General features: G+C 37.5%; 1 protein-coding gene across 1 annotated transcript; it reads right to left on the bottom strand.

Annotated features, from left to right (window-relative positions):
* Positions 1 to 5,857: 5,857 nt before the first annotated feature.
* Positions 5,858 to 16,409, bottom strand: Wnt2 (wingless-type MMTV integration site family member 2). The gene is given in 5 exon segments (NM_001164983.1): positions 5,858 to 7,122; positions 8,228 to 8,492; positions 10,551 to 10,831; positions 15,647 to 15,882; positions 16,294 to 16,409. Coding segments are annotated over 5 exon segments (1,176 nt in total). The 5' UTR covers positions 16,371 to 16,409; the 3' UTR covers positions 5,858 to 6,805.
* Positions 16,410 to 19,478: the final 3,069 nt, after the last annotated feature.

The raw sequence follows: 19,478 nt of genomic DNA, 5'->3' as shown, positions 1-19,478 counted from the left end.
AATGATAGTTTCATGTTATCGAAGTTTGCAGACATTTTACTCCCAGATAGCAATGTCGGCCGGCCATCTTGTTTAAATTTTTCCTGACCGCTGCCAGTGGCAGTGTAAGCAATTATTTTTATTTCAGTGTTAATATTCTTACTAAATTCTGACAATGCTGTAGAAATCGGGAAAATTTGTTACGAAAAAAAACATGACAGAAAACCCCAATCGATGGAATCATCTTCGAACGAATATGTAATTTTATTAGCGTCTACCCAGAATCCTCTGCGTTTTGGCGCGTTGTTATAGTCACTCACTACCTCGAATACAAAACGCGCGCGTCTTTGGAACGTTTTCTCTGTGTTTCGCGCATTGCATCACAGGAAAAGGTCGACATAGTCGACATTTGCATAACTCATGCGAAGAACTGATCGACGTTCTTCCGAGAGTGTTTTATCAAGTATCAATTTGTAAGAGGTTGTTCAAAATATGTTGAAATATTTGAGTAAGTGCAAATGTCAATCTTATTATAACTTAGATAGAGTTCCACTCGTTTTAGTCGCTGAAAAACGTGAAATAAAAATAATCTCAGCATAGTATAAAGACATAATAAAAGTCGCATATTAAGTTAACGGATTTAAAGTGGACAGAAAAATAAATGGAAATAATCTTAACTTGGTCCCATAACTGAACCAACACAGGAAAAAAAGGATTCCGAATAAAAAAATATGTTTTCCAAAAAAAGAACAGTTTATATGAGCAAATAGTTCATATTTCTGATTCTCGGCAGAACGAGGGTAGTAAGAGTTATATTTACATTACTGGTATGTTTTGAGGTTTAATATATTGGCCAACCAGTATTCAATCATTTTTGATGAGTTAATGTGTTCCAGTGACGTGTACAAATATACAACATAAGTTTGAAGAGAAATGACACATTTAACACCAAAAAGATGTGAATACTGAATTTCTATAATTTTATTAGGTGAAAATACACAACACACAGAATGACAGACATGACTCTACTTCTATGATAGCTGGAATGACAGACATGACTCTACTTCTATGATAGCTGGAATGACAGACATGACTCTACTTCTATGATAGCTGGAATGACAGACATGACTCTACTTCTATGATAGCTGGAATGACAGACATGACTCTACTTCTATGATAGCTGGAATGACAGACATGACTCTACTTCTATGATAGCTGGAATGACAGACATGACTCTACTTCTATGATAGCTGGAATGACAGACATGACTCTACTTCTATGATAGCTGGAATGACAGACATGACTCTACTTCTATGATAGCTGGAATGACAGACATGACTCTACTTCTATGATAGCTGGAATGACAGACATGACTCTACTTCTATGATAGCTGGAATGACAGACATGACTCTACTTCTATGATAGCTGGAATGACGGTTCATTGCATTTTATTTTGCCATTCAGCGTTAAACATCGTGCACTATGCGTGGTTCGTACAGTAGAAAACAAAACGTGTCGACCCCGGAAGTTTGAATGTTACGTGGTTACTACCGAATCGAACAGACGCGCTGTATTCGAGGTACTGAGGATTCTCGTGCGTGCACACATGACGACTCTAAGGTCTCGGGCTCTTTTCAAGTTCCAGACAAATTAAATGTACTACGACATGAACTTGAATCCGACACTGCGACGGTTCAGTCATTTGAAATGTTTCGTTGCAATGCCGCGCCCTACATACATTCTAGGAACCACGTGGTCAGATACAGAGGCGGATTTGAGGGGGCGCCTCCACTAAAACCGTCGTTACTCGTAAGCGCAAATCCCATATTGCAATGCGATAATGACACAGTTTCCCGCGCAAATTAAATATAACATATACGGAACTTGAACTACCATAATATTGGTATAACAATGCGTTAGTAGGCGCACATTGACACACTAAAATTCGACCTCCACTCAAATCCCCTCAATACGGTAATATTACATTTATGACGCGTGTAAGTCATCCCATTACTAAACAAGTAATTGTATTACATAGCTCCGTGAGTACTCAGTTTTTAAAAAATATATAAAGTTTGAACATGGACAGTCCAGACTACATTCACAAAAAACAAAATGGCCACCAGTCGGTCATCTTGAAGCCGATCTGACAAACAAAGTTCAATGTACATGCCAAGTTTGAAAAACATATATCTATGCATGACCAAAATCCAGATCAGAAATTGCAGAAATGCTTGATTTGGTGAATTTTTAACATTTCCGTCCATCTTGAATTGTGAGATGAACACATGTGCATATGTACGACATGATGTATATCTGAAGTTTGAAAATGTTTGGAACAGAATTGACGTGCACCAAGGCCCATAATGTCTGATCTGGCTCCGTAATGACAAAAATGCTTTAATTTTATGAATTTTCAACATTGAAATCGCCGCCATTCCGATCATCATCTGTGAGCAACATGATGTATGACATATATATATATATATATATACTAGTACATATGATTGGTCAAAGCATGTCAGTGATATGACTCTGGAACAGCATTCATTAAAATAAAATGGCCACCAGTCGGCCATTTTAAAAATTATATAAATCAAGGCCCCATAATTAAACAATATATATAATATTTAAGTTTAAATAAAATCCGTCTATTACACGTGATCCGTTTCCATAAATGCAGAAATGCTTGATTTCGATGAAATTTTAGCTCAAAAATGGCCGCCATTTGGTCATCTTGAATCGGATCATGACTGAAACGAATGAACGTACATATATCGCACAAGATATGTGATGTATTTGTGAGATTGGACAACAAGCAGCCTATCGGCTGAGATAGCTCCGCTGTTAGCAATGCACATTTCAATTAAAGAAGTGAAGACATCATTAGAAAATGAACAATATGAATAGTATCAAAGCAATCGGACTTACAGTTTTTAACAAGAAGTCGAAAATATCACTTTTTACCAAAAATTACAAAAATATTCACCAAAATAAATTAATTAGAGAATTGAAGATATCATCACAAAATGAACAAATCTGAGAGAGGTCCACATGTAGTACCTATATATGTAATATCAAAGCAATCGGACTTACAGTTTTCAACAAGAAGTCGAAAATATCACTTTTTACCAAAAATGACAAAAATATTCACCAAAATTAGAGAATTGAAGATATCATCACAAAATGAACAAATCTGAGAGAGGTCCACATGTAGTACCTATATATGTAATATCAAAGCAATCGGACTTGCGGTTTTTAACAAGAAGTCAAAAATATCACTTTTTACCAAAAATGACAAAAATATTCACCAAAATTAGAGAATTGAAGATATCATCACGAAATAAACAAATCTGAGAGAGGTCCACATGTAGTACCTATATATGTAGTATCAAAGCAATTGGACTTGCGGTTTTTAACAAGAAGTCGAAAATATAACTTTTCACCAAAAAATGACAAAAATATTCACCAAAATTAGAGAATTAAAGATATCATTACAAAATGAACAAATCTGAGAGAGGTCCACATGTAGTACATATATATGTAATATCAAAGCATTTGCACTTGCGGTTTTTAACAAGAAGTCGAAAATATCAGTTTTTACCAAAAATGACAAAAATATTCACCAAAATTAGAGAATTAAAGATATCATTACAAAATGAACAAATCTGAGAGAGGTCCACATGTAGTACCTATATATGTAATATCAAAGCAATTGCACTTGCGGTTTTTAACAAGAAGTCGAAAATTATCAGTTTTTACCAAAAATGACAAAAATATTCACCAAAATTAGAGAATTAAAGATATCATTACAAAATGAACAAATCTGAGAGAGGTACACATGTAGTACCTATATATGTAATATCAAAGCAATTGCACTTGCGGTTTTTAACAAGAAGTCGAAAATATCAGTTTTTACCAAAAATGACAAAAATATTCACCAAAATTAGAGAATTGAAGATATCATCACGAAATGAACAAATCTGAGAGAGGTCCACATGTAGTACCTATATATGTAGTATCAAAGCAATTGGACTTGCGGTTTTTATCAAGAAGTCGAAAATATCAGTTTTTACCAAAAATGACAAAAATATTCACCAAAATTAAAGAATTAAAGATATCATTACAAAATTAACAAATCTGAGAGAGGTCCACATGTAGTACCTATAGATGTAATATCAAAGCAATTGCACTTGCGGTTTTTAACAAGAAGTCGAAAATATCAGTTTTTACCAAAAATGACAAAAATATTCACCAAAATTAGAGAATTAAAGATATCAACATGAAATGAACAAACCTAAGAGAGGTCTCCCCAAGGTACATATATACCAAGTATCAAAGCATTTAGGCTTGTAGTTTTCAAGAAGAAGTCGAAAAAGTAAAACATTGACACGGACGACGGACGACGACGACGGACGACGGACGACGACGACGGACGACGACGGACAATCACTCATATGATAAGCTCCGCTCGACAAAGTCGACAGCGGAGCTAAAAAAGACCAAGATACGTTTTCTAGAAGCGATTACCTACTTACTACTCATTAATTCACTCGTTCTCCCTTTAAAGACAACATAGAATATTCATATTCAAGTTCACATTCACATTCATATTTCTTAATATAATGTTTAATGACTTGTGGGTAATTATTGGTAATATTACACATTTCTTTTAAAATGAAATTCGCTTTATATAAATAACAATAAAATATTGTCATAAAAACAGAACAAAACAAAAACACAAAAAAAGCATGGTCCACATTAAACGCTACTAATTAATTTATGTCGACGATGGTGACGTACTGCGCATATCAAGATGCGCAATGCAAAATTCAAAGCGGGATTTTAGTTCAAAGAAGAGCGCAGACATGAAGTAAGCCGATAGCGTTTTTGCGAACACACAGACATATCACCAATCGTAAATCATTTAGTAGAATAATGTATATTATATATATATATATATATGCAACAACACGTGTCTTGCTTAGCGCCCTCTGTTGGGGGCACGTAGAGTTCGCCTCACTCGAGGAAACAAAACAAACGTCCATTCTAATTCACAGTCACTGCTGGGGCTCTTTAAAGAGCAATGCGTTTTAATTGCTTAATAATTTATTTATGAAAGTGAAGGTATAAATTTATTTGGCTGAAAAGTTTAATTTTACTGTCGAGCTACGAAAATTATAGACTGTATATTATGCGCTCAATGGCCACTGGATCTAGTTCTCGTAGAGCGACACCAACTTTCCTAGATTAGCGGACGCTTCCTCAATGGAATTGTAATTTGGTTACAATTGGCAATTTCGTAATGGAAGGATTATCGCGAGCGGATTACACTTTTCATTGAATTTCGAGTGTGAACAGGATGGCATCATAGCATTGTTATGTCTAAGCCCCGGAGAGTGGTTGTACGAGCTGGAAACGAAAGTCGTCATGGAAACTACTTCATAAATATAGCAAGCACGTCTGGTACACCCCGCAAAAAATATAATAATGTTAACTTATAGATGAAATCTTTAAAACAAATACATAATATATGACATTGTGGCTTTGGTGAACTAGTAAGTCGGTACAATACATGGCTGAATCTAATCAAGTGTGGTGCGCGAGAGCAACCCGGACTAGGCCATATTTAGCCGATAGTATTGCTTTACTTGTTTCGTTATTTATCTTGGCTCCCGACAAAATGCAGCTATATTAGCTTTCTTCTTGAATTTCGCTGGATAAATCTAAAAATCCACTGTCTGGCCGCCGGAAGTATGTTGGTATGTACTAATTATCTTTGGTTGCTAGGAAACAAGTAGATTTTATCTGTACAATCCATATTATTTTCTATGCGTACGTCCCGGTAGATATTATATTGATTTGCATGCCTGGTGACGTAAAGCGGGAAGGAATATTACTTAATAAACTTTTAGTAACCGATATGACAACTTTCTGTAATTTGTTTATTATCTAAAATAGCCGAGAGCGATGATGTATTGCGCAATAGATTACTGCGCAGTGTGAGTCAATCAATGCCCAAATATGGCGATAAATATGTACACATCAACGGATAAATAATTTATGTATAAACAAAGTAGAGACGCATAATAAAAACAGTTCATCAGAATTCAGTTTTATGATTATGATATTATTATTACACTCAGATACTACATTATGTGAACGTTTCTACGACAACGCCGTCTTCCAGGCACAAACAATATTTTCTTGGGATGCGTGTATACGTTGCCAGTTTGATGACGCATTTCTCTTGCCCATATAAGTCTAAAAATAATTCTTATTTGGTCATATTTGATGACGCATTTCTCTTGCCCATATAAGTCTAAAAATAATCCGTATTTGGTCATATTGTTTTAAACAGGCACTGGGAAGAGTAGAGGTCGTCTTTCGTTTTTCCGTATTGCTTTTGGTTGTTTTAAAAATCTAAAATTTGGGGACGTTCGAACCATGTTGATATTGAGAAACGTCAGACAAAAAGGTATCAAAATACACTTTTCAAGGTCAAAATAAAGAGTTCATATACAAAAATATATTTATATTTATAAACGTCACCCTAGAGATTCCCGCGATATCCCAAATTCTAAAAATTGTTCGGGAATATAACTTTTCACTGAAAAGGAAATATTTACATTATGGTAAATCAATTGTCGAGCTCAAAAAAAGAACTCTTTTGGCATTTACCGTTCATCACAGTCATCGACCGGGTCCCAAACTGCGTCGAATTGTCTTTTTCGTTTGGGGCTGGAATGTTGAGTTCACTGTCTCGTGCTTCAGTATAAAGAGTTCCAGTTTTCGCGAGAACTATCGCGCGCGATGATTGTTTCCTCTACGTCACCGGCCGTTCTTCTCGGTTCAAATTACCCAGCGAATCCACATCTCGGCTCACCAAATGCACAGCGCCATCTCCCGGCGTGTTTCTGTGTGTTATTTTGAGATCCGTGCGCGGGGACTTGCATGTATGTACGTCCACTATATCCGTGCAGTCGTGGCATATTACCTTACAACACCAGTGAAATTTACATTCGCATTTAGTTGTCCTTTTAGCCCGAGTCGTGTCATAGCCTCGTCCGCAACACATTATGTCACATCCACCTGTTCCCATTGACGTCTTGTTACAAACGCGCCCAGCTGTCCCAAGAGAGCCTAAATTAAAAAAAAAATGTTATTGATTTCATTAATGCAAAAGAAAAAAAACACAGAAGATGACTAAACTATTAAAATATATCCAAAACCAATGTCAAATAGTTGAAGTTCGCACTATTTATGCCAGTATTCCATGGCCGTAGTTGTTGAACTCTAAGTTGCCGATCGAATAGAGAAAACTGAAGAAAGTGTGGAGCCGGCGGACTTCTTTATCTTAACATCATGACACAACCAATAATTACTTGTGTTTCCTAAATAATGTGGTAAAGTACTCAATAACTAGAATTCGACATGCACAGCCGATCGCGACTGATATTGGTCCAGTTTTTTGAACGAACATGTCTATATGATTTATCACCCTTTGTACATTCCAAGTCAAGGTATTGTATTTTCCAAAGTCAAAGATAAATATATTCATGCTGACGACGGAAAGTGCACTTCTTAATGCAGCTGTGCATCACGGGAAATAAACTTGGTTCATTTTCTAGATAATGTCCGTATGTTTAAGAGGTTAAACGACGTGTTTGTTGGTTTGAAAACGAGACAAGTTAAGGTGAACGGTGTTCGTAAAAAGGAAATGTTGTTAAAGTATCATGCGTGCGACAACTGGTACACTGTTTTCTGGCGACCGATTCTCTCATCGTTGGCAATTACTGCAAACATTCCCGTGTCGCCTTGTATTAACAAGCTGGAACGTGGGAACATGAATCAATCCCTCATCAAGTCTTCAAGTGTGGTGATAATCTGACAGTCCCCCGCGGGAATTCAAGGATTATCGTCACTAGTTTGTCACTTGACCAATTTGTGTGGACAATTTAAATGTTAGCTGTTGTTTGTGGGGACCGCATAGGCTGAACAAAGTGGACCGGGCCACGATACGGTTTCTCGCACCGCTATTTTTGAAAGTAGTTGAGATTCGAGCGTAATTGGCGACTTCCACAACTGCGTGTTGCCAGATTGGTATGAAGAAACATAAGGGGGTGGAAAAGAACGATTGTCCAATCTTGAATTCAATAGTAACTGAACTAGACGCCCAAAGCATGTAACACCCCCCCCCCCCCGCCAACCTCGTTCAGTCAATTCAATTACTAGTAATCATCCATACCTGTGCTTTCATCGGCAACACAATAATCGGGAGATGCCTCGAAGTAAACAAGGTCCAATCTGGTCGGCCGCTTGTGGTTTTTATTGGCCACCATTAGTTCTCTACCTTCTTGGTTCATCATAACTTCCGTTGCGCCGTTGTATTTAACGCGGAGATAGTCGCCGACTTTGCGGAATTCCTCCATCGCCAGCCAGCATGTCTTGATCGTGCACGACCCGCTGACGCCGTGGCATTTGCATTCCAATTTCATGTTCTTTTGAACTGCCTAAAAAAATATTACGGTTTTATCGATTATGAGCGGCAAACTCAAAATGAATAAAAATTGAACATTAGTTTGCGTTCCGATTAGTTAGCTGATGAGTCCAATTGAATTTCCTTATTTGGTTCAATGCTTGTGTTAGTTTGTCAATGACCAAAATCAGGGGCGGATACAGGATTTTTTCTATGGGGGGGGATCCAAACTTTAAAATCGCCTGACTAAGTTAATGATTTGTTTATATTATACAAAAACAAATTGAATACATTTTTCAATGGGGGGGGGGGGTCCGGACCCCAAGAAACCGCCCCCTAGATCCGCCATTGAAAATTATATAGTATAATGTATACCATACACACACAATAAATTAAAATATGATCACGTGATTCACAAACCAAGCTTACTCCTAAATTTCAACGACAACCATGGTTGCACACACGTGAGCCCAGACTACTATGGCACACACTTTATAGTAGTCTCAGACGTGAGTGACTTTGACGCCGTAGACCATTATTTGGGGTATCCCGTAACTTAATAAACATCGTGTATTAGCGAAACATTGATAATCCCATTTTTACTTATTGATAACGATTTTGGCATCTTTAATACTCCTATCGATAATTTTTAATCAATCAGAAACAGTTTCGCCTGGTTATTTTTGAGATAAAAACAATAGACGGAAATATTTGTTTTAATGATACAGATTTAACCTCAGACAACTAATAAATTGATTAGTTGTCTGAGATTTAACCCAAGCTTACACAAAAACTAGTATCGGAAAAATACATTTCGAAAAACTGCAAAATACAAAAATTTCGAGAAACTGCCTGGTCGTCGCCGGATCATGGGGTTACGGAAGTGGCCATCTTGAAATACAAAACTCTTTTCGTCAGCTGCCTTGTCTGTATTTGGTATTCGGTAATCGCACTAGGAATAGATTTATGCATCTTTGTCACTAAATTATATGTGATTTTAACAAGCAAATATGCATTAACCAAATAGTCTTGGAGGCGTTATCCAAATAACCACTCACCCCCAAAAAACTCCATGACACAATCGCTTTCTCTATTATAATGTGGGGGGAATTAAACAGCGTAAACGTGAGTGAGTAACTATACATTCACAAGTTAGTTCTACTGCAACTGACAATACCATATTATTTTGGAATAGTCGTTTAACAAGAAAGTACTTGCTTCAAAATACTGCGTTCTTTGTAGGGAACACGTAATTAGAAATTATCCCGGGAAAAAAAGGGCCATTGTCAGAAGTCAAACTAGTTTTGTATCAGAAAACCTTGAGATTACAGCACTTATTACACGGTGACTAGTTCTTGAAAGGTCACTCATTAACAGAAACCGGTTCGCACAAACAACGATGGATATATGGACCTATGTCAGTATTACGTATTAAACCATTGCAACAGGAAATTGATATTATGTTAAAAATAAATGTGCGATCCGTCGCGGAAAATGTCACGGTATTACTGGGCATCGCCGGCATATTTATTTGCAACTGATATAGCTAGAATGATTGGAAGAAGATAAGCATTACTTCATCGAAATATGTACATTTCATAATGATCAAAGAAAAAGATTGAATAAAGAAAATGTGCGAAACGTTTTATCAATATTCGGTGTATGATCAATTGATATTTCTAATACGTAACGAACATGTTAGTATGCACTTCCATACAATATTTGTTTGATACTACATCTCGATAAACACATTGAGATATGATTTGATAATAATGATAATAATAACTGGACACTGCAAACATGAGTTTTTAATTACCTGTACGTACTGGTAAATATAAGGCGCATGCGCATTACATTTTATTGAACGAATGTAGCTATTTTTGCCGTGAAAACAACGACTTTAGTTTATGAAATGTGTGTATCAAAACGCAATTTGTTTAACTTAGCATTTAAAAAATCGCACTCAGGGAATGTTATGTGTTTCCAAAGTCCATGTTCAGAAATTGAAACATTGACCCTTTAACACAATATAAATGTTATAAACAATACAGTGTAAAAAATCGAGTGACGTCATTGGGATTTGTAAACTTACCCTGCGACCAGCTCTGTTGTTGTGAAGGTTCATCAGAGCCCGGGCATCTCGTATCTTACGTTCTCTGGCGTCCACAAAATGCCTCGAGAAATCACTGCCGAACTTGATGTTGTCGCTGCAACCACCCCAGTCGAATTCTCCGTGTTTATTATTGTGTTTACCTTTCCTTGACAAGTCACATGCGCAGTCGAACAATTCCCCTTTGCTACAGGAGCGCGTAATAGCGTGCACGACACCGGCTGATGAGATTGCGTAGACGAAAGCAGCTTCACGACTCGCGGCTGTGAAACAATGACAACAGTGACATTTGAATTACTCATGAGTAGTATCGGCAATACGTTATCGTTATTTTGTTTGAAACTAGAAAAAACACAAGGAACATATATAGCAAGTATACCATCACAGGCGCCGGCATAGTCGGGAAAAGTGTCATTATTAAGCTAATAATTTTCACACAGAATTTAACTAAACCAGTCTAGACATTCTTGTACAAAGAGAGAATAAGGGATATTATTAATTGTTATTAAATAAAATATAACTATTTTTTTTAAGTTAGAGAACTGCAGTTCACTTATTTAAGGAAAGCGAACAGACAATAATGGACGCGCTACGTACATTGACCTACTCTTTCAATCGCTCAAAAAAAATTGAAAAGAAACCTAACATCCCAGCTAGCCCATTAGCATTTTACATAAGTAATGATGTCAGCCCGAGGCTTCTGACTGTCAGATGATGTGAAATTCGCCTGACCTGACACGACCTTTGACCGTTGAACTCTACATAAAATACAAATCGACATTTTGTCTATATAGACATCATCAGGCCACAAACGAACGCCGAGTGTGTGTGTGCCTGTGTGTGTGTGTGTGTGTGTGGGGGGGGGGTATTGACGTGAATGAATATACCCATATAAACATGGCGGAATTAAATTCAACAGACTATTGGAAATTCAGATGGTTATTCGTCACTGGCGGCATTTTAATAAAAACCCGATCCATTTCCGACGAAGCACTGATATGTACATTTGGTCTGAGTCAATAAACTCGTCTGATAACATACGCCTTTGGCGAAATCCTTCCAATTCCAGATTTTAAAGTACTCCAGATGTTCCTTGATGTCAGACTTGTTTTAGAAGCGCGTCTTGATTGACTTAACTCTTATTTGTCATCCAATTCCGCCATTGGCTAAATCGTCGTCGTGTTATTTATCACGTGTGCATAAATGGAGCCAATTCGGAGATTTAAATGCCATTGATCGCGAAATAATAAAATATGCGTCGAGGTACCTGGTTCGTTGCAGTAATGGCGTCATGAAATAAATCCTCGGGACCTTGATGAAAAAAGTGCCAGCAACTTAAACCTACACATACTCTTTAAGAAATGTACGTTTTCGAGTGAAAATAACATGCATCCGCATTTGTGCTCGGAGTACAAGCACGCAACATTTTATTTCTTGAGTGCAATTATTGATATGCGGCAGCGGCACCGTGTTTATGTATTGACGTACGTGGTCTCTGCAAATATTGACTCTACGGAGACACGAATACCAGTCACACATACGAATACCAGTAATATGATCGATTAAAGTGATGCAATCGATTTAAGATCTATTCAATTATTAATTTTCAGACGTTTTTTGGAGAATAAATTATGAAAACGAATTGTTTAAATCGGTGGTATAGATTGAATCCACTGTGTGCATTAAGTGCACGTAGCCTATGCAAATGGACCCGTACGTAGTTCTTTGACGTAGTCCCGGGGCTTGATCTTGTAAAGCTAGTCTAGGAATAATTTATAATTCATCTAACTCGTCTGGTTTGTTTTCAAGGAACGTGATTTGAGTACGTGCTTCCACGGTTTCTGCGAACCAGTTGAACTGAGATAACCCCTACATGACGGCATTTTGTATGTATGTGTGTGTTTGACGAAGGTGGTTGTGTCAAAAATGAAAAAGGGGCTTCTTTATTTAAAAATATTGAAAAAAAAAATTCTCATACGGACTTTTGTCTATCTGTTTTTGATGTAGTCCCCAGATAATACCATACAATTGTACAGGTATTGAATTCGAAGTTTTAGTCGTTCACCGACATGAACCAGACCAGTGTGTCCGATTAATGAAACCCCGGGATGTATGGAAAGGCATCCTGTTTGGATGAAGTGGGTGGGATCAAATCGCACAAACTTCCGACAAATCAGTTGTTGGTACACCCGGCAGTCATGCGAACACGGGGTATTACTACCACCGTGATCCTGGAGGCGATTAACAGTAATTGACATGCCAATACGTTTACCAATGTTTGAAATAAAACGTTTCAGCCATGTTTAGGGTTTCGTAAAACGCAATCTTTGGTGTAAAAGCTGTTTATCTTCAAGACCTTTCGCGGAATCACCTGTCCCGATTGGTCCCCGTCGACCAGTCATTGGCGCAAATGACGTAAGCGTATGCTATACGTTAAACAAACTCGACTATCATGAAACCAAACATCCCCATAGGTACTAAATGACGACGGTTATTCTGTTTTGGGGACATTCAGTCCACCTTTTATTGCCGCCAACTACGAGACCAACCGATTCATAAACTGTGTACGACGTCCCATTACATGTCCGTTAGATCGTAGCACTTTAATAACCACATATCGTCGAATTGTCACAACAAAGGTTTGATTTTCATGCTTTCGTGTTATGGATTAATTTTATAAATGACTGATATTAAAATGGCCCACAATGATAATTTCATTCTTTGATAATTAAAAAATGGATATTTCGCGTCATAGCCAGTGATTTTACAATTATCGTATAGAACAATAAAATTGCCGCGTCGATACAAGTACGTAGACCATATTATATGTTTTTGTTGGCATGGCGAGTTGGAACGTGGTCGCTGTACCCACGGCGCGCTGAGCGTATTTTACTGAATATTTCATATCACCAGGCGTTACTCGACTATACTGTAATGGTATACGCGTTTTGAGACCATGGAAACATCAATTCTGTTGAATAATTTTAACTTATAATATAATATATTTGATGTCAAATTGAATACAATTTTGAATGGTTTACTGTATGTCCTATCTATTCTTATTTTCACTCATATATAATTGTGCAAATACAATATTCTTCGTTGTAATATTATTTCGTGAGTCAAGACTTTATTTGTTGGACTTTCGCATCAGCTGAAAAGCTGGTCCCGAAATGGGTTGGTGTGTTGAAACGCAGGCACTGGTACGTGTACTGAGGTGGAAACCCCTAATAAGTACGACAAATTGACAATACTGCAATTAAATGGTAGCCAAAATATTTGAACCTATGTTAGATTATATTTCTCGTGGATTTTCTGTTTTTTTTACTTGACGGTCCGCGTAGCGGTCCAACCGGTTCATTGTCAGTAAGATGCGACAAATTGTGATATAACAGTGTGGATTTATGGTAAGGTGTCAGGTCGGTGAACTATTACCGGTGAGTATTTTACGTGCAGTGACTTTATATATATATATATATATATATATATATATATATATATATATATATATATATATATATATATATATATATATATATATATATATATATATATATATATATATATATATGTCGCTTTTAACTTTCGCATGGCCTTTATGTGTTTGTGCTTTTTACTATTTTAAGGACCAGTACATCTTAATTGGTTGTATGCCGTCAATTCAATTTGTCCACTTGGAAATGTGGACACAAAACATCACAAGCTGTGGCGAACTAAAAATAAAAAGTCGGGACAGACATACAATAGGGGGCAGATTAAAATTCCTGCTCTGTTTAAAAAATTTACTAGATTTACAATAGGATCGGAGCACAAAACTAGTGTATCTATTCAGTTGTATGTTTTTGGTGTGGATTCCCATTCACATCGAAATGAAATAAACAAGGTAGCGACGCATTCTGCATCGCAGTTCAATTTTTTTTTCTCATGGACGAGTTGCATGGGTGGTATTTCATATAGCGACTGCGTTCATTTCAGGAGGCCCCTTCAACCGCGTACACGCATGAACTGTTCCGCCAGATCTTTTACATACACAGACCGCTGCATAACCCCATGAGCGAGTCATAGACCCCGGGGGAAATACATACCTTACAAGCAGTGTATATATATACGATCACGGTGTGTATCAGATCGAATGAAATTAGCTATCAGGCTATAAACTATGTTTCAATAAACTACGAATATTTGGGCATAGGAAACTTGCTTTTCAAGTTCTTAATACTAGTACATGGAACTGGGAAAACCGTTATATACGTGAAACACGTATACAATTGTAAAAGATGATTTGAATACAACCGAGGACGTCCACCCATTCGACGCAATGAGATGATTTGCCAGATGTATGTACACATGTAGCCTATGGGTAGGTATGTAGTTTTGGGGACGTAGGCGACGAAAGGGGTGCCGTCTTCTTCGGTTATACTATCAAATTAGAATTACACGATTCTCAACAAGTGTGGTTTAATTAACATGATCCCACTGATTAAAAAGGGTGGGGGCAAACTTATTGGGGATTCGGACAGCATTCTAGGCTGTTTTTGTTTTGTTCCCCGTTCTAAATTACTCAAATTCAATAATGGGTGATTTCAACCGCGACACAATGATACAATCTGGTGCAATCAAAACAACGAACATCGCATTACCATTCCAATGTTCCATTCATCGAAGGTAGGACAAATAATTACAGAGAATCCTCGAATTTCTTACGCTCCGATCGCCCGTAATTGCACTAACGGGAACGGGGAACTTTCGACAGTAGAAGATGAAGTTGTGGTGGTGGTAAAGTACGAATCAAACAGTACAAAGCACGACACCACGCACGACATTGTGTAGAGGGATTCTGTTCCTCTCTCTCTTTTTTTTTGTACAACACATTGAGTCGCCATTTCGTTATTGACGACGCTTGCAATAGGATTATCTACTAATATATAATGTGAACAAAACTTTCTGCGAGACCGAAAGGATGACCCATTGCTGGACGATGAAAGAAGGTCGACAAAAATTGCTTGAGTCCGGTGTTAAAAAAAAAAAAACATCATGGCGTAACGCAAAGATGCTTGGTAGAACTAGCATATACTCACTTTTCAGCATGGTTTTGCCGAACACTGAGAAATCTTTATCCAAGTTACTGCAATTCCATCTATTGTTTTTGAACTGAAATTGGCATTCTTTTACCCCTTCTTTAGCTCCCTGGCCTATGCTTACCATAACATCGGGTTTGGTCCGGCATAGCTGTCGCTGCTTGCCAACTAGTCCAGGGATGTTATCGCACATTACTCGCGTACCGACTGCATGTACGGAAAGTTGACTGAGAAACCTTGACGATAAAATAAAATAAAGTCAGGATTCCAGTTAGTCTCGATAAATAAATAAACAATGGCTTAGTCAGGTTGGGAAACGAAAACCGCGAAATGTAAGGGGACTATCTGTTTACAGACAGAGTGCAGAGATTGGGTTGCCTTATCACCGTAGTCTTGTGTAGATAAGCGGGATTGTTGTTATCAGCAATAAAGCACAAAACAAAAGTCGCGTCGACGGCTTTCGCTCTAGTAGTTACTCCACGATGGTACAACGTGTCCGTGATATATAACGAGCCAGTATAAAAGAGAAGGGGGTTTAGCGGCGTCGTAATAAAATTGAATGCTATGCGAATCACGCCGAGTATTCGAAAAAAAATCGGAAAAATAAAACTGCAAGGAATTTAATTTGGAATCCTACCCATACTTACCACCACGTGGACTTTACTTGGTCGGAGTAAAATATCAAAAAGAAGAGAAAATATAAAATCCTTATCTTGTGTGCCATTTTGCGCGATTTCACAGGTCCCACTAAACCCACTCAAAGCATTTACCGATTCCGGCATGCACTAGGGACAGCGATTCACCGTAGATTTGTTCGCCAGTTCCCCCATACTATGCCTATATTGGGCATCTTCAAAGAATGCGCCTCGTCAGCTGATTGGCCAAATGGGGTAGTCAAAGCGACCGCTACTGGGGGCTATGCATGTACAGGTTTTTTTTTTGTAACTGCGGCTACATAATGGAAGGCGGAGGGAGGAGGGGGAATATCACACAATTCAAGGCGTGTGACTCCCGACGAGGTGAAAATATTTTTTACGTAATATGCTATCGCAATGGTTACGTCATTATTTTTCCCCATATCATGATATATGGTTGTACCTTTTGCTTTTTGGGGGAATTTGTCGTCGGTGCATCGATGGACGTAAGGAGCATCTGGGCCATGTAACAGTCGAGTACATTTACATTGTTTAAATGTGTATATTTTTTGTAATAGTATATAGAGAATACAGTCTACGTGAAACAAAGACTTACATTGGTTATAATACGTGGAAGAAAACATAATATTTCAAGTATACAATGTAAGTTGTTCATATCCCAGTTGAACGCTATGTTTAGCATGCCACAGATAAACATAAATGACTTGATCGCTCGAAGTTTCATTTCAATATACTCGGGATATTCAATGATTGCATAGACTACGATCAAGTTTACGCTTTAAAACAATTGTTGTTTTCATAACAAAGGTTCAACTACCCAAACATCTCGTATTAATTGAGTTGGATACTCCAAAGGAACCGATTCTTTGTCACTGTTTTCACTCTGGTGGTTACGTTGAGTCTATAAGAAGGGTAATTAGAAATACACGCTATGATTGAGTATGTTAATTTCAACTTGGCATTTGACCTCGATGATCATGTGTACAAGCCTGAAAGTCAGTTTAATTTCGTTGAAATGTGTTACGAAATAAAAGGATTTACTCGACTATCCAGTTCCTAGTTTAACCCAGTGAGTTACTGCAAAAACAAATGGAGTTTTTTTCCCCGAAATTCCACCAGCAACGTCGTACAATCCATACATGTTCGAAGTGGTTGCTTCTGTGTTTAGCTCCGTTGACGATCTACCATTGTCTTCACGTATATCCCGCTGAAGGTATCAATCCGTCGACTCTATTGTTGATGTTACAATTTGATTAACTGTGTTGATACCCCATCATCGACCGCTTCGCGTTCCGAAAATACTATTGTGCTTGGGAGACCGTGATAATGACGCGTGAATGTAGGTGCGCGTCTACACCAGTGTTTACCATTTCTCACTACATACCAGACCAAACACTCAAGTAAACACAGTGATTCTCATCCAATTCTGAGTCCAGACCGCGTGCAAACAGAGCCGATGTGTCAACATTGATAGTACCGATGTGTCAACGTTGTCTGGACCGCGACGATAAACCAGTCAAGAATCATTGGAAATAAATCTTAAATGCAACACATGAGAATAATGTTTTCAAAGGAAAGACACTCCAAAATCAAATAAATTCTAACAACATTATTATCATAATTACACCTATGTCCAAGGTAAAATCAAGGGAACTGGTGCGGGGTACGTGTTTTACCAATTGGTAGAAATCATCCGCCATGAATGATCGCGATTATCCGGTGAATTATATCGCACTTCAAAGGATAGGACAAAAATGCGCAGTGTTTTGGAGAGGTTTACTGGCAAAAAAAAAAAACGATAACAAACTGCATATTTCTAATATTCAAAATAATGCAACCTTTTAATGACGTATTCTTGTTGGAATATAAACATGACCATCATATCGGCACGGGGGGAGAAAGACGGCTTTGGCGTAAACATAAAAAACAGACATCAATAAAAACAAAAGAAACATGTTTATGACGGATCACATTAACAAGCGGAAACTGAAACAAAAACACAATGGCATAACGGCGCGATGTTTGACAAGTCACGTCGGTGGCAAGGTGTTCTGACGTCACACCTCAATAAAATGACATTCACACGTGTCTAGAAAAAAAACTGTTTTAAAACCTCCATAAAAAACAGCCTAGTTAGACGTTAACGAATACGTAACTCATGGCAACCATATTGTAAATTATTTTACAACCCTTATTCGACCGCGTGTTACTTTCAAAATTCGGCACAATACATTGTTTTGACTGGGCGACATTTTGAAAGTTGCGTTTTCATGGAATTATCTGTTACGAGGAGGCGAGTAACTTGAAGACGGGCCCACACATATTGGCGACGGCTGATTGAAAACCATCCAACCACACTGACGGCAATTACCGTTCCCGCCGGCACACTTCTTCGCTTGAACAAACATAAACAGAAAAGTGGCTGTTTCTTTTGCATGTTTGTATTTCGACTGAAATTGCATGATTTTTACACAAACTGCTTACAGTTTGTAAATAAATGAGAGTGAAGACTAAAAAAAAAAGACGAATTTAAAACAAACAAAATTTACGAATTTATGATAGTCACGTGACTACAGCGATCTCCGTGACCGTACATTGGAGCATGCGCTGTCAATCATCCTGATTTATCCCAATTATAATAGCAATAATTCTAATTTTGAACAGAACTGACATTGTGTTGACAAATAGACATTTCTAAGCAACACACTTAATGCTGGATTTTTTTTTATGTTACAGGTAATCCTGTAAAACATCTGTCAAAATTGATATTAACACACCTTTGGAATAGGAATTTCCTGAAATTTTCTTCGCAATTGGCCATTTTTAAATTCTCAAGGTACCTTGGACTATTTTTTTAATTAACAGATATTTTCCCAATTAAAATTTTTCCAATTGTACATTAGTAAATAACCATTCCGCAATAAAATTAAATTATCTGGAATTTTTCTCTTTAAATTTGGTGAAAGAGTTGCATGTTGACTTGGCTGCACTGCACCGATGCCTGGACCACAATTTCAAAATAAATCCGAAAATGTATAAATATGTATTGAAACACTTGATTGTCAGTGAGATCTCGCATCATGGGGGTGGGTGGAATTAAGCCAAATTTGTGAGGCCGAGGTGTAAATACCATTTCTATATGGTGGACAAATAAAAAGAAATAAACTAAGAATCAC

This window comes from Saccoglossus kowalevskii, chromosome 3 (assembly GCF_978046115.1).
Source record: "Saccoglossus kowalevskii chromosome 3, keSacKowa6.1, whole genome shotgun sequence".
NCBI lineage: Eukaryota > Metazoa > Hemichordata > Enteropneusta > Harrimaniidae > Saccoglossus > Saccoglossus kowalevskii.
The sequence above is the reverse complement of the archived record's forward strand: the minus strand, read 5'-3'. Positions and strand labels throughout refer to the sequence as shown.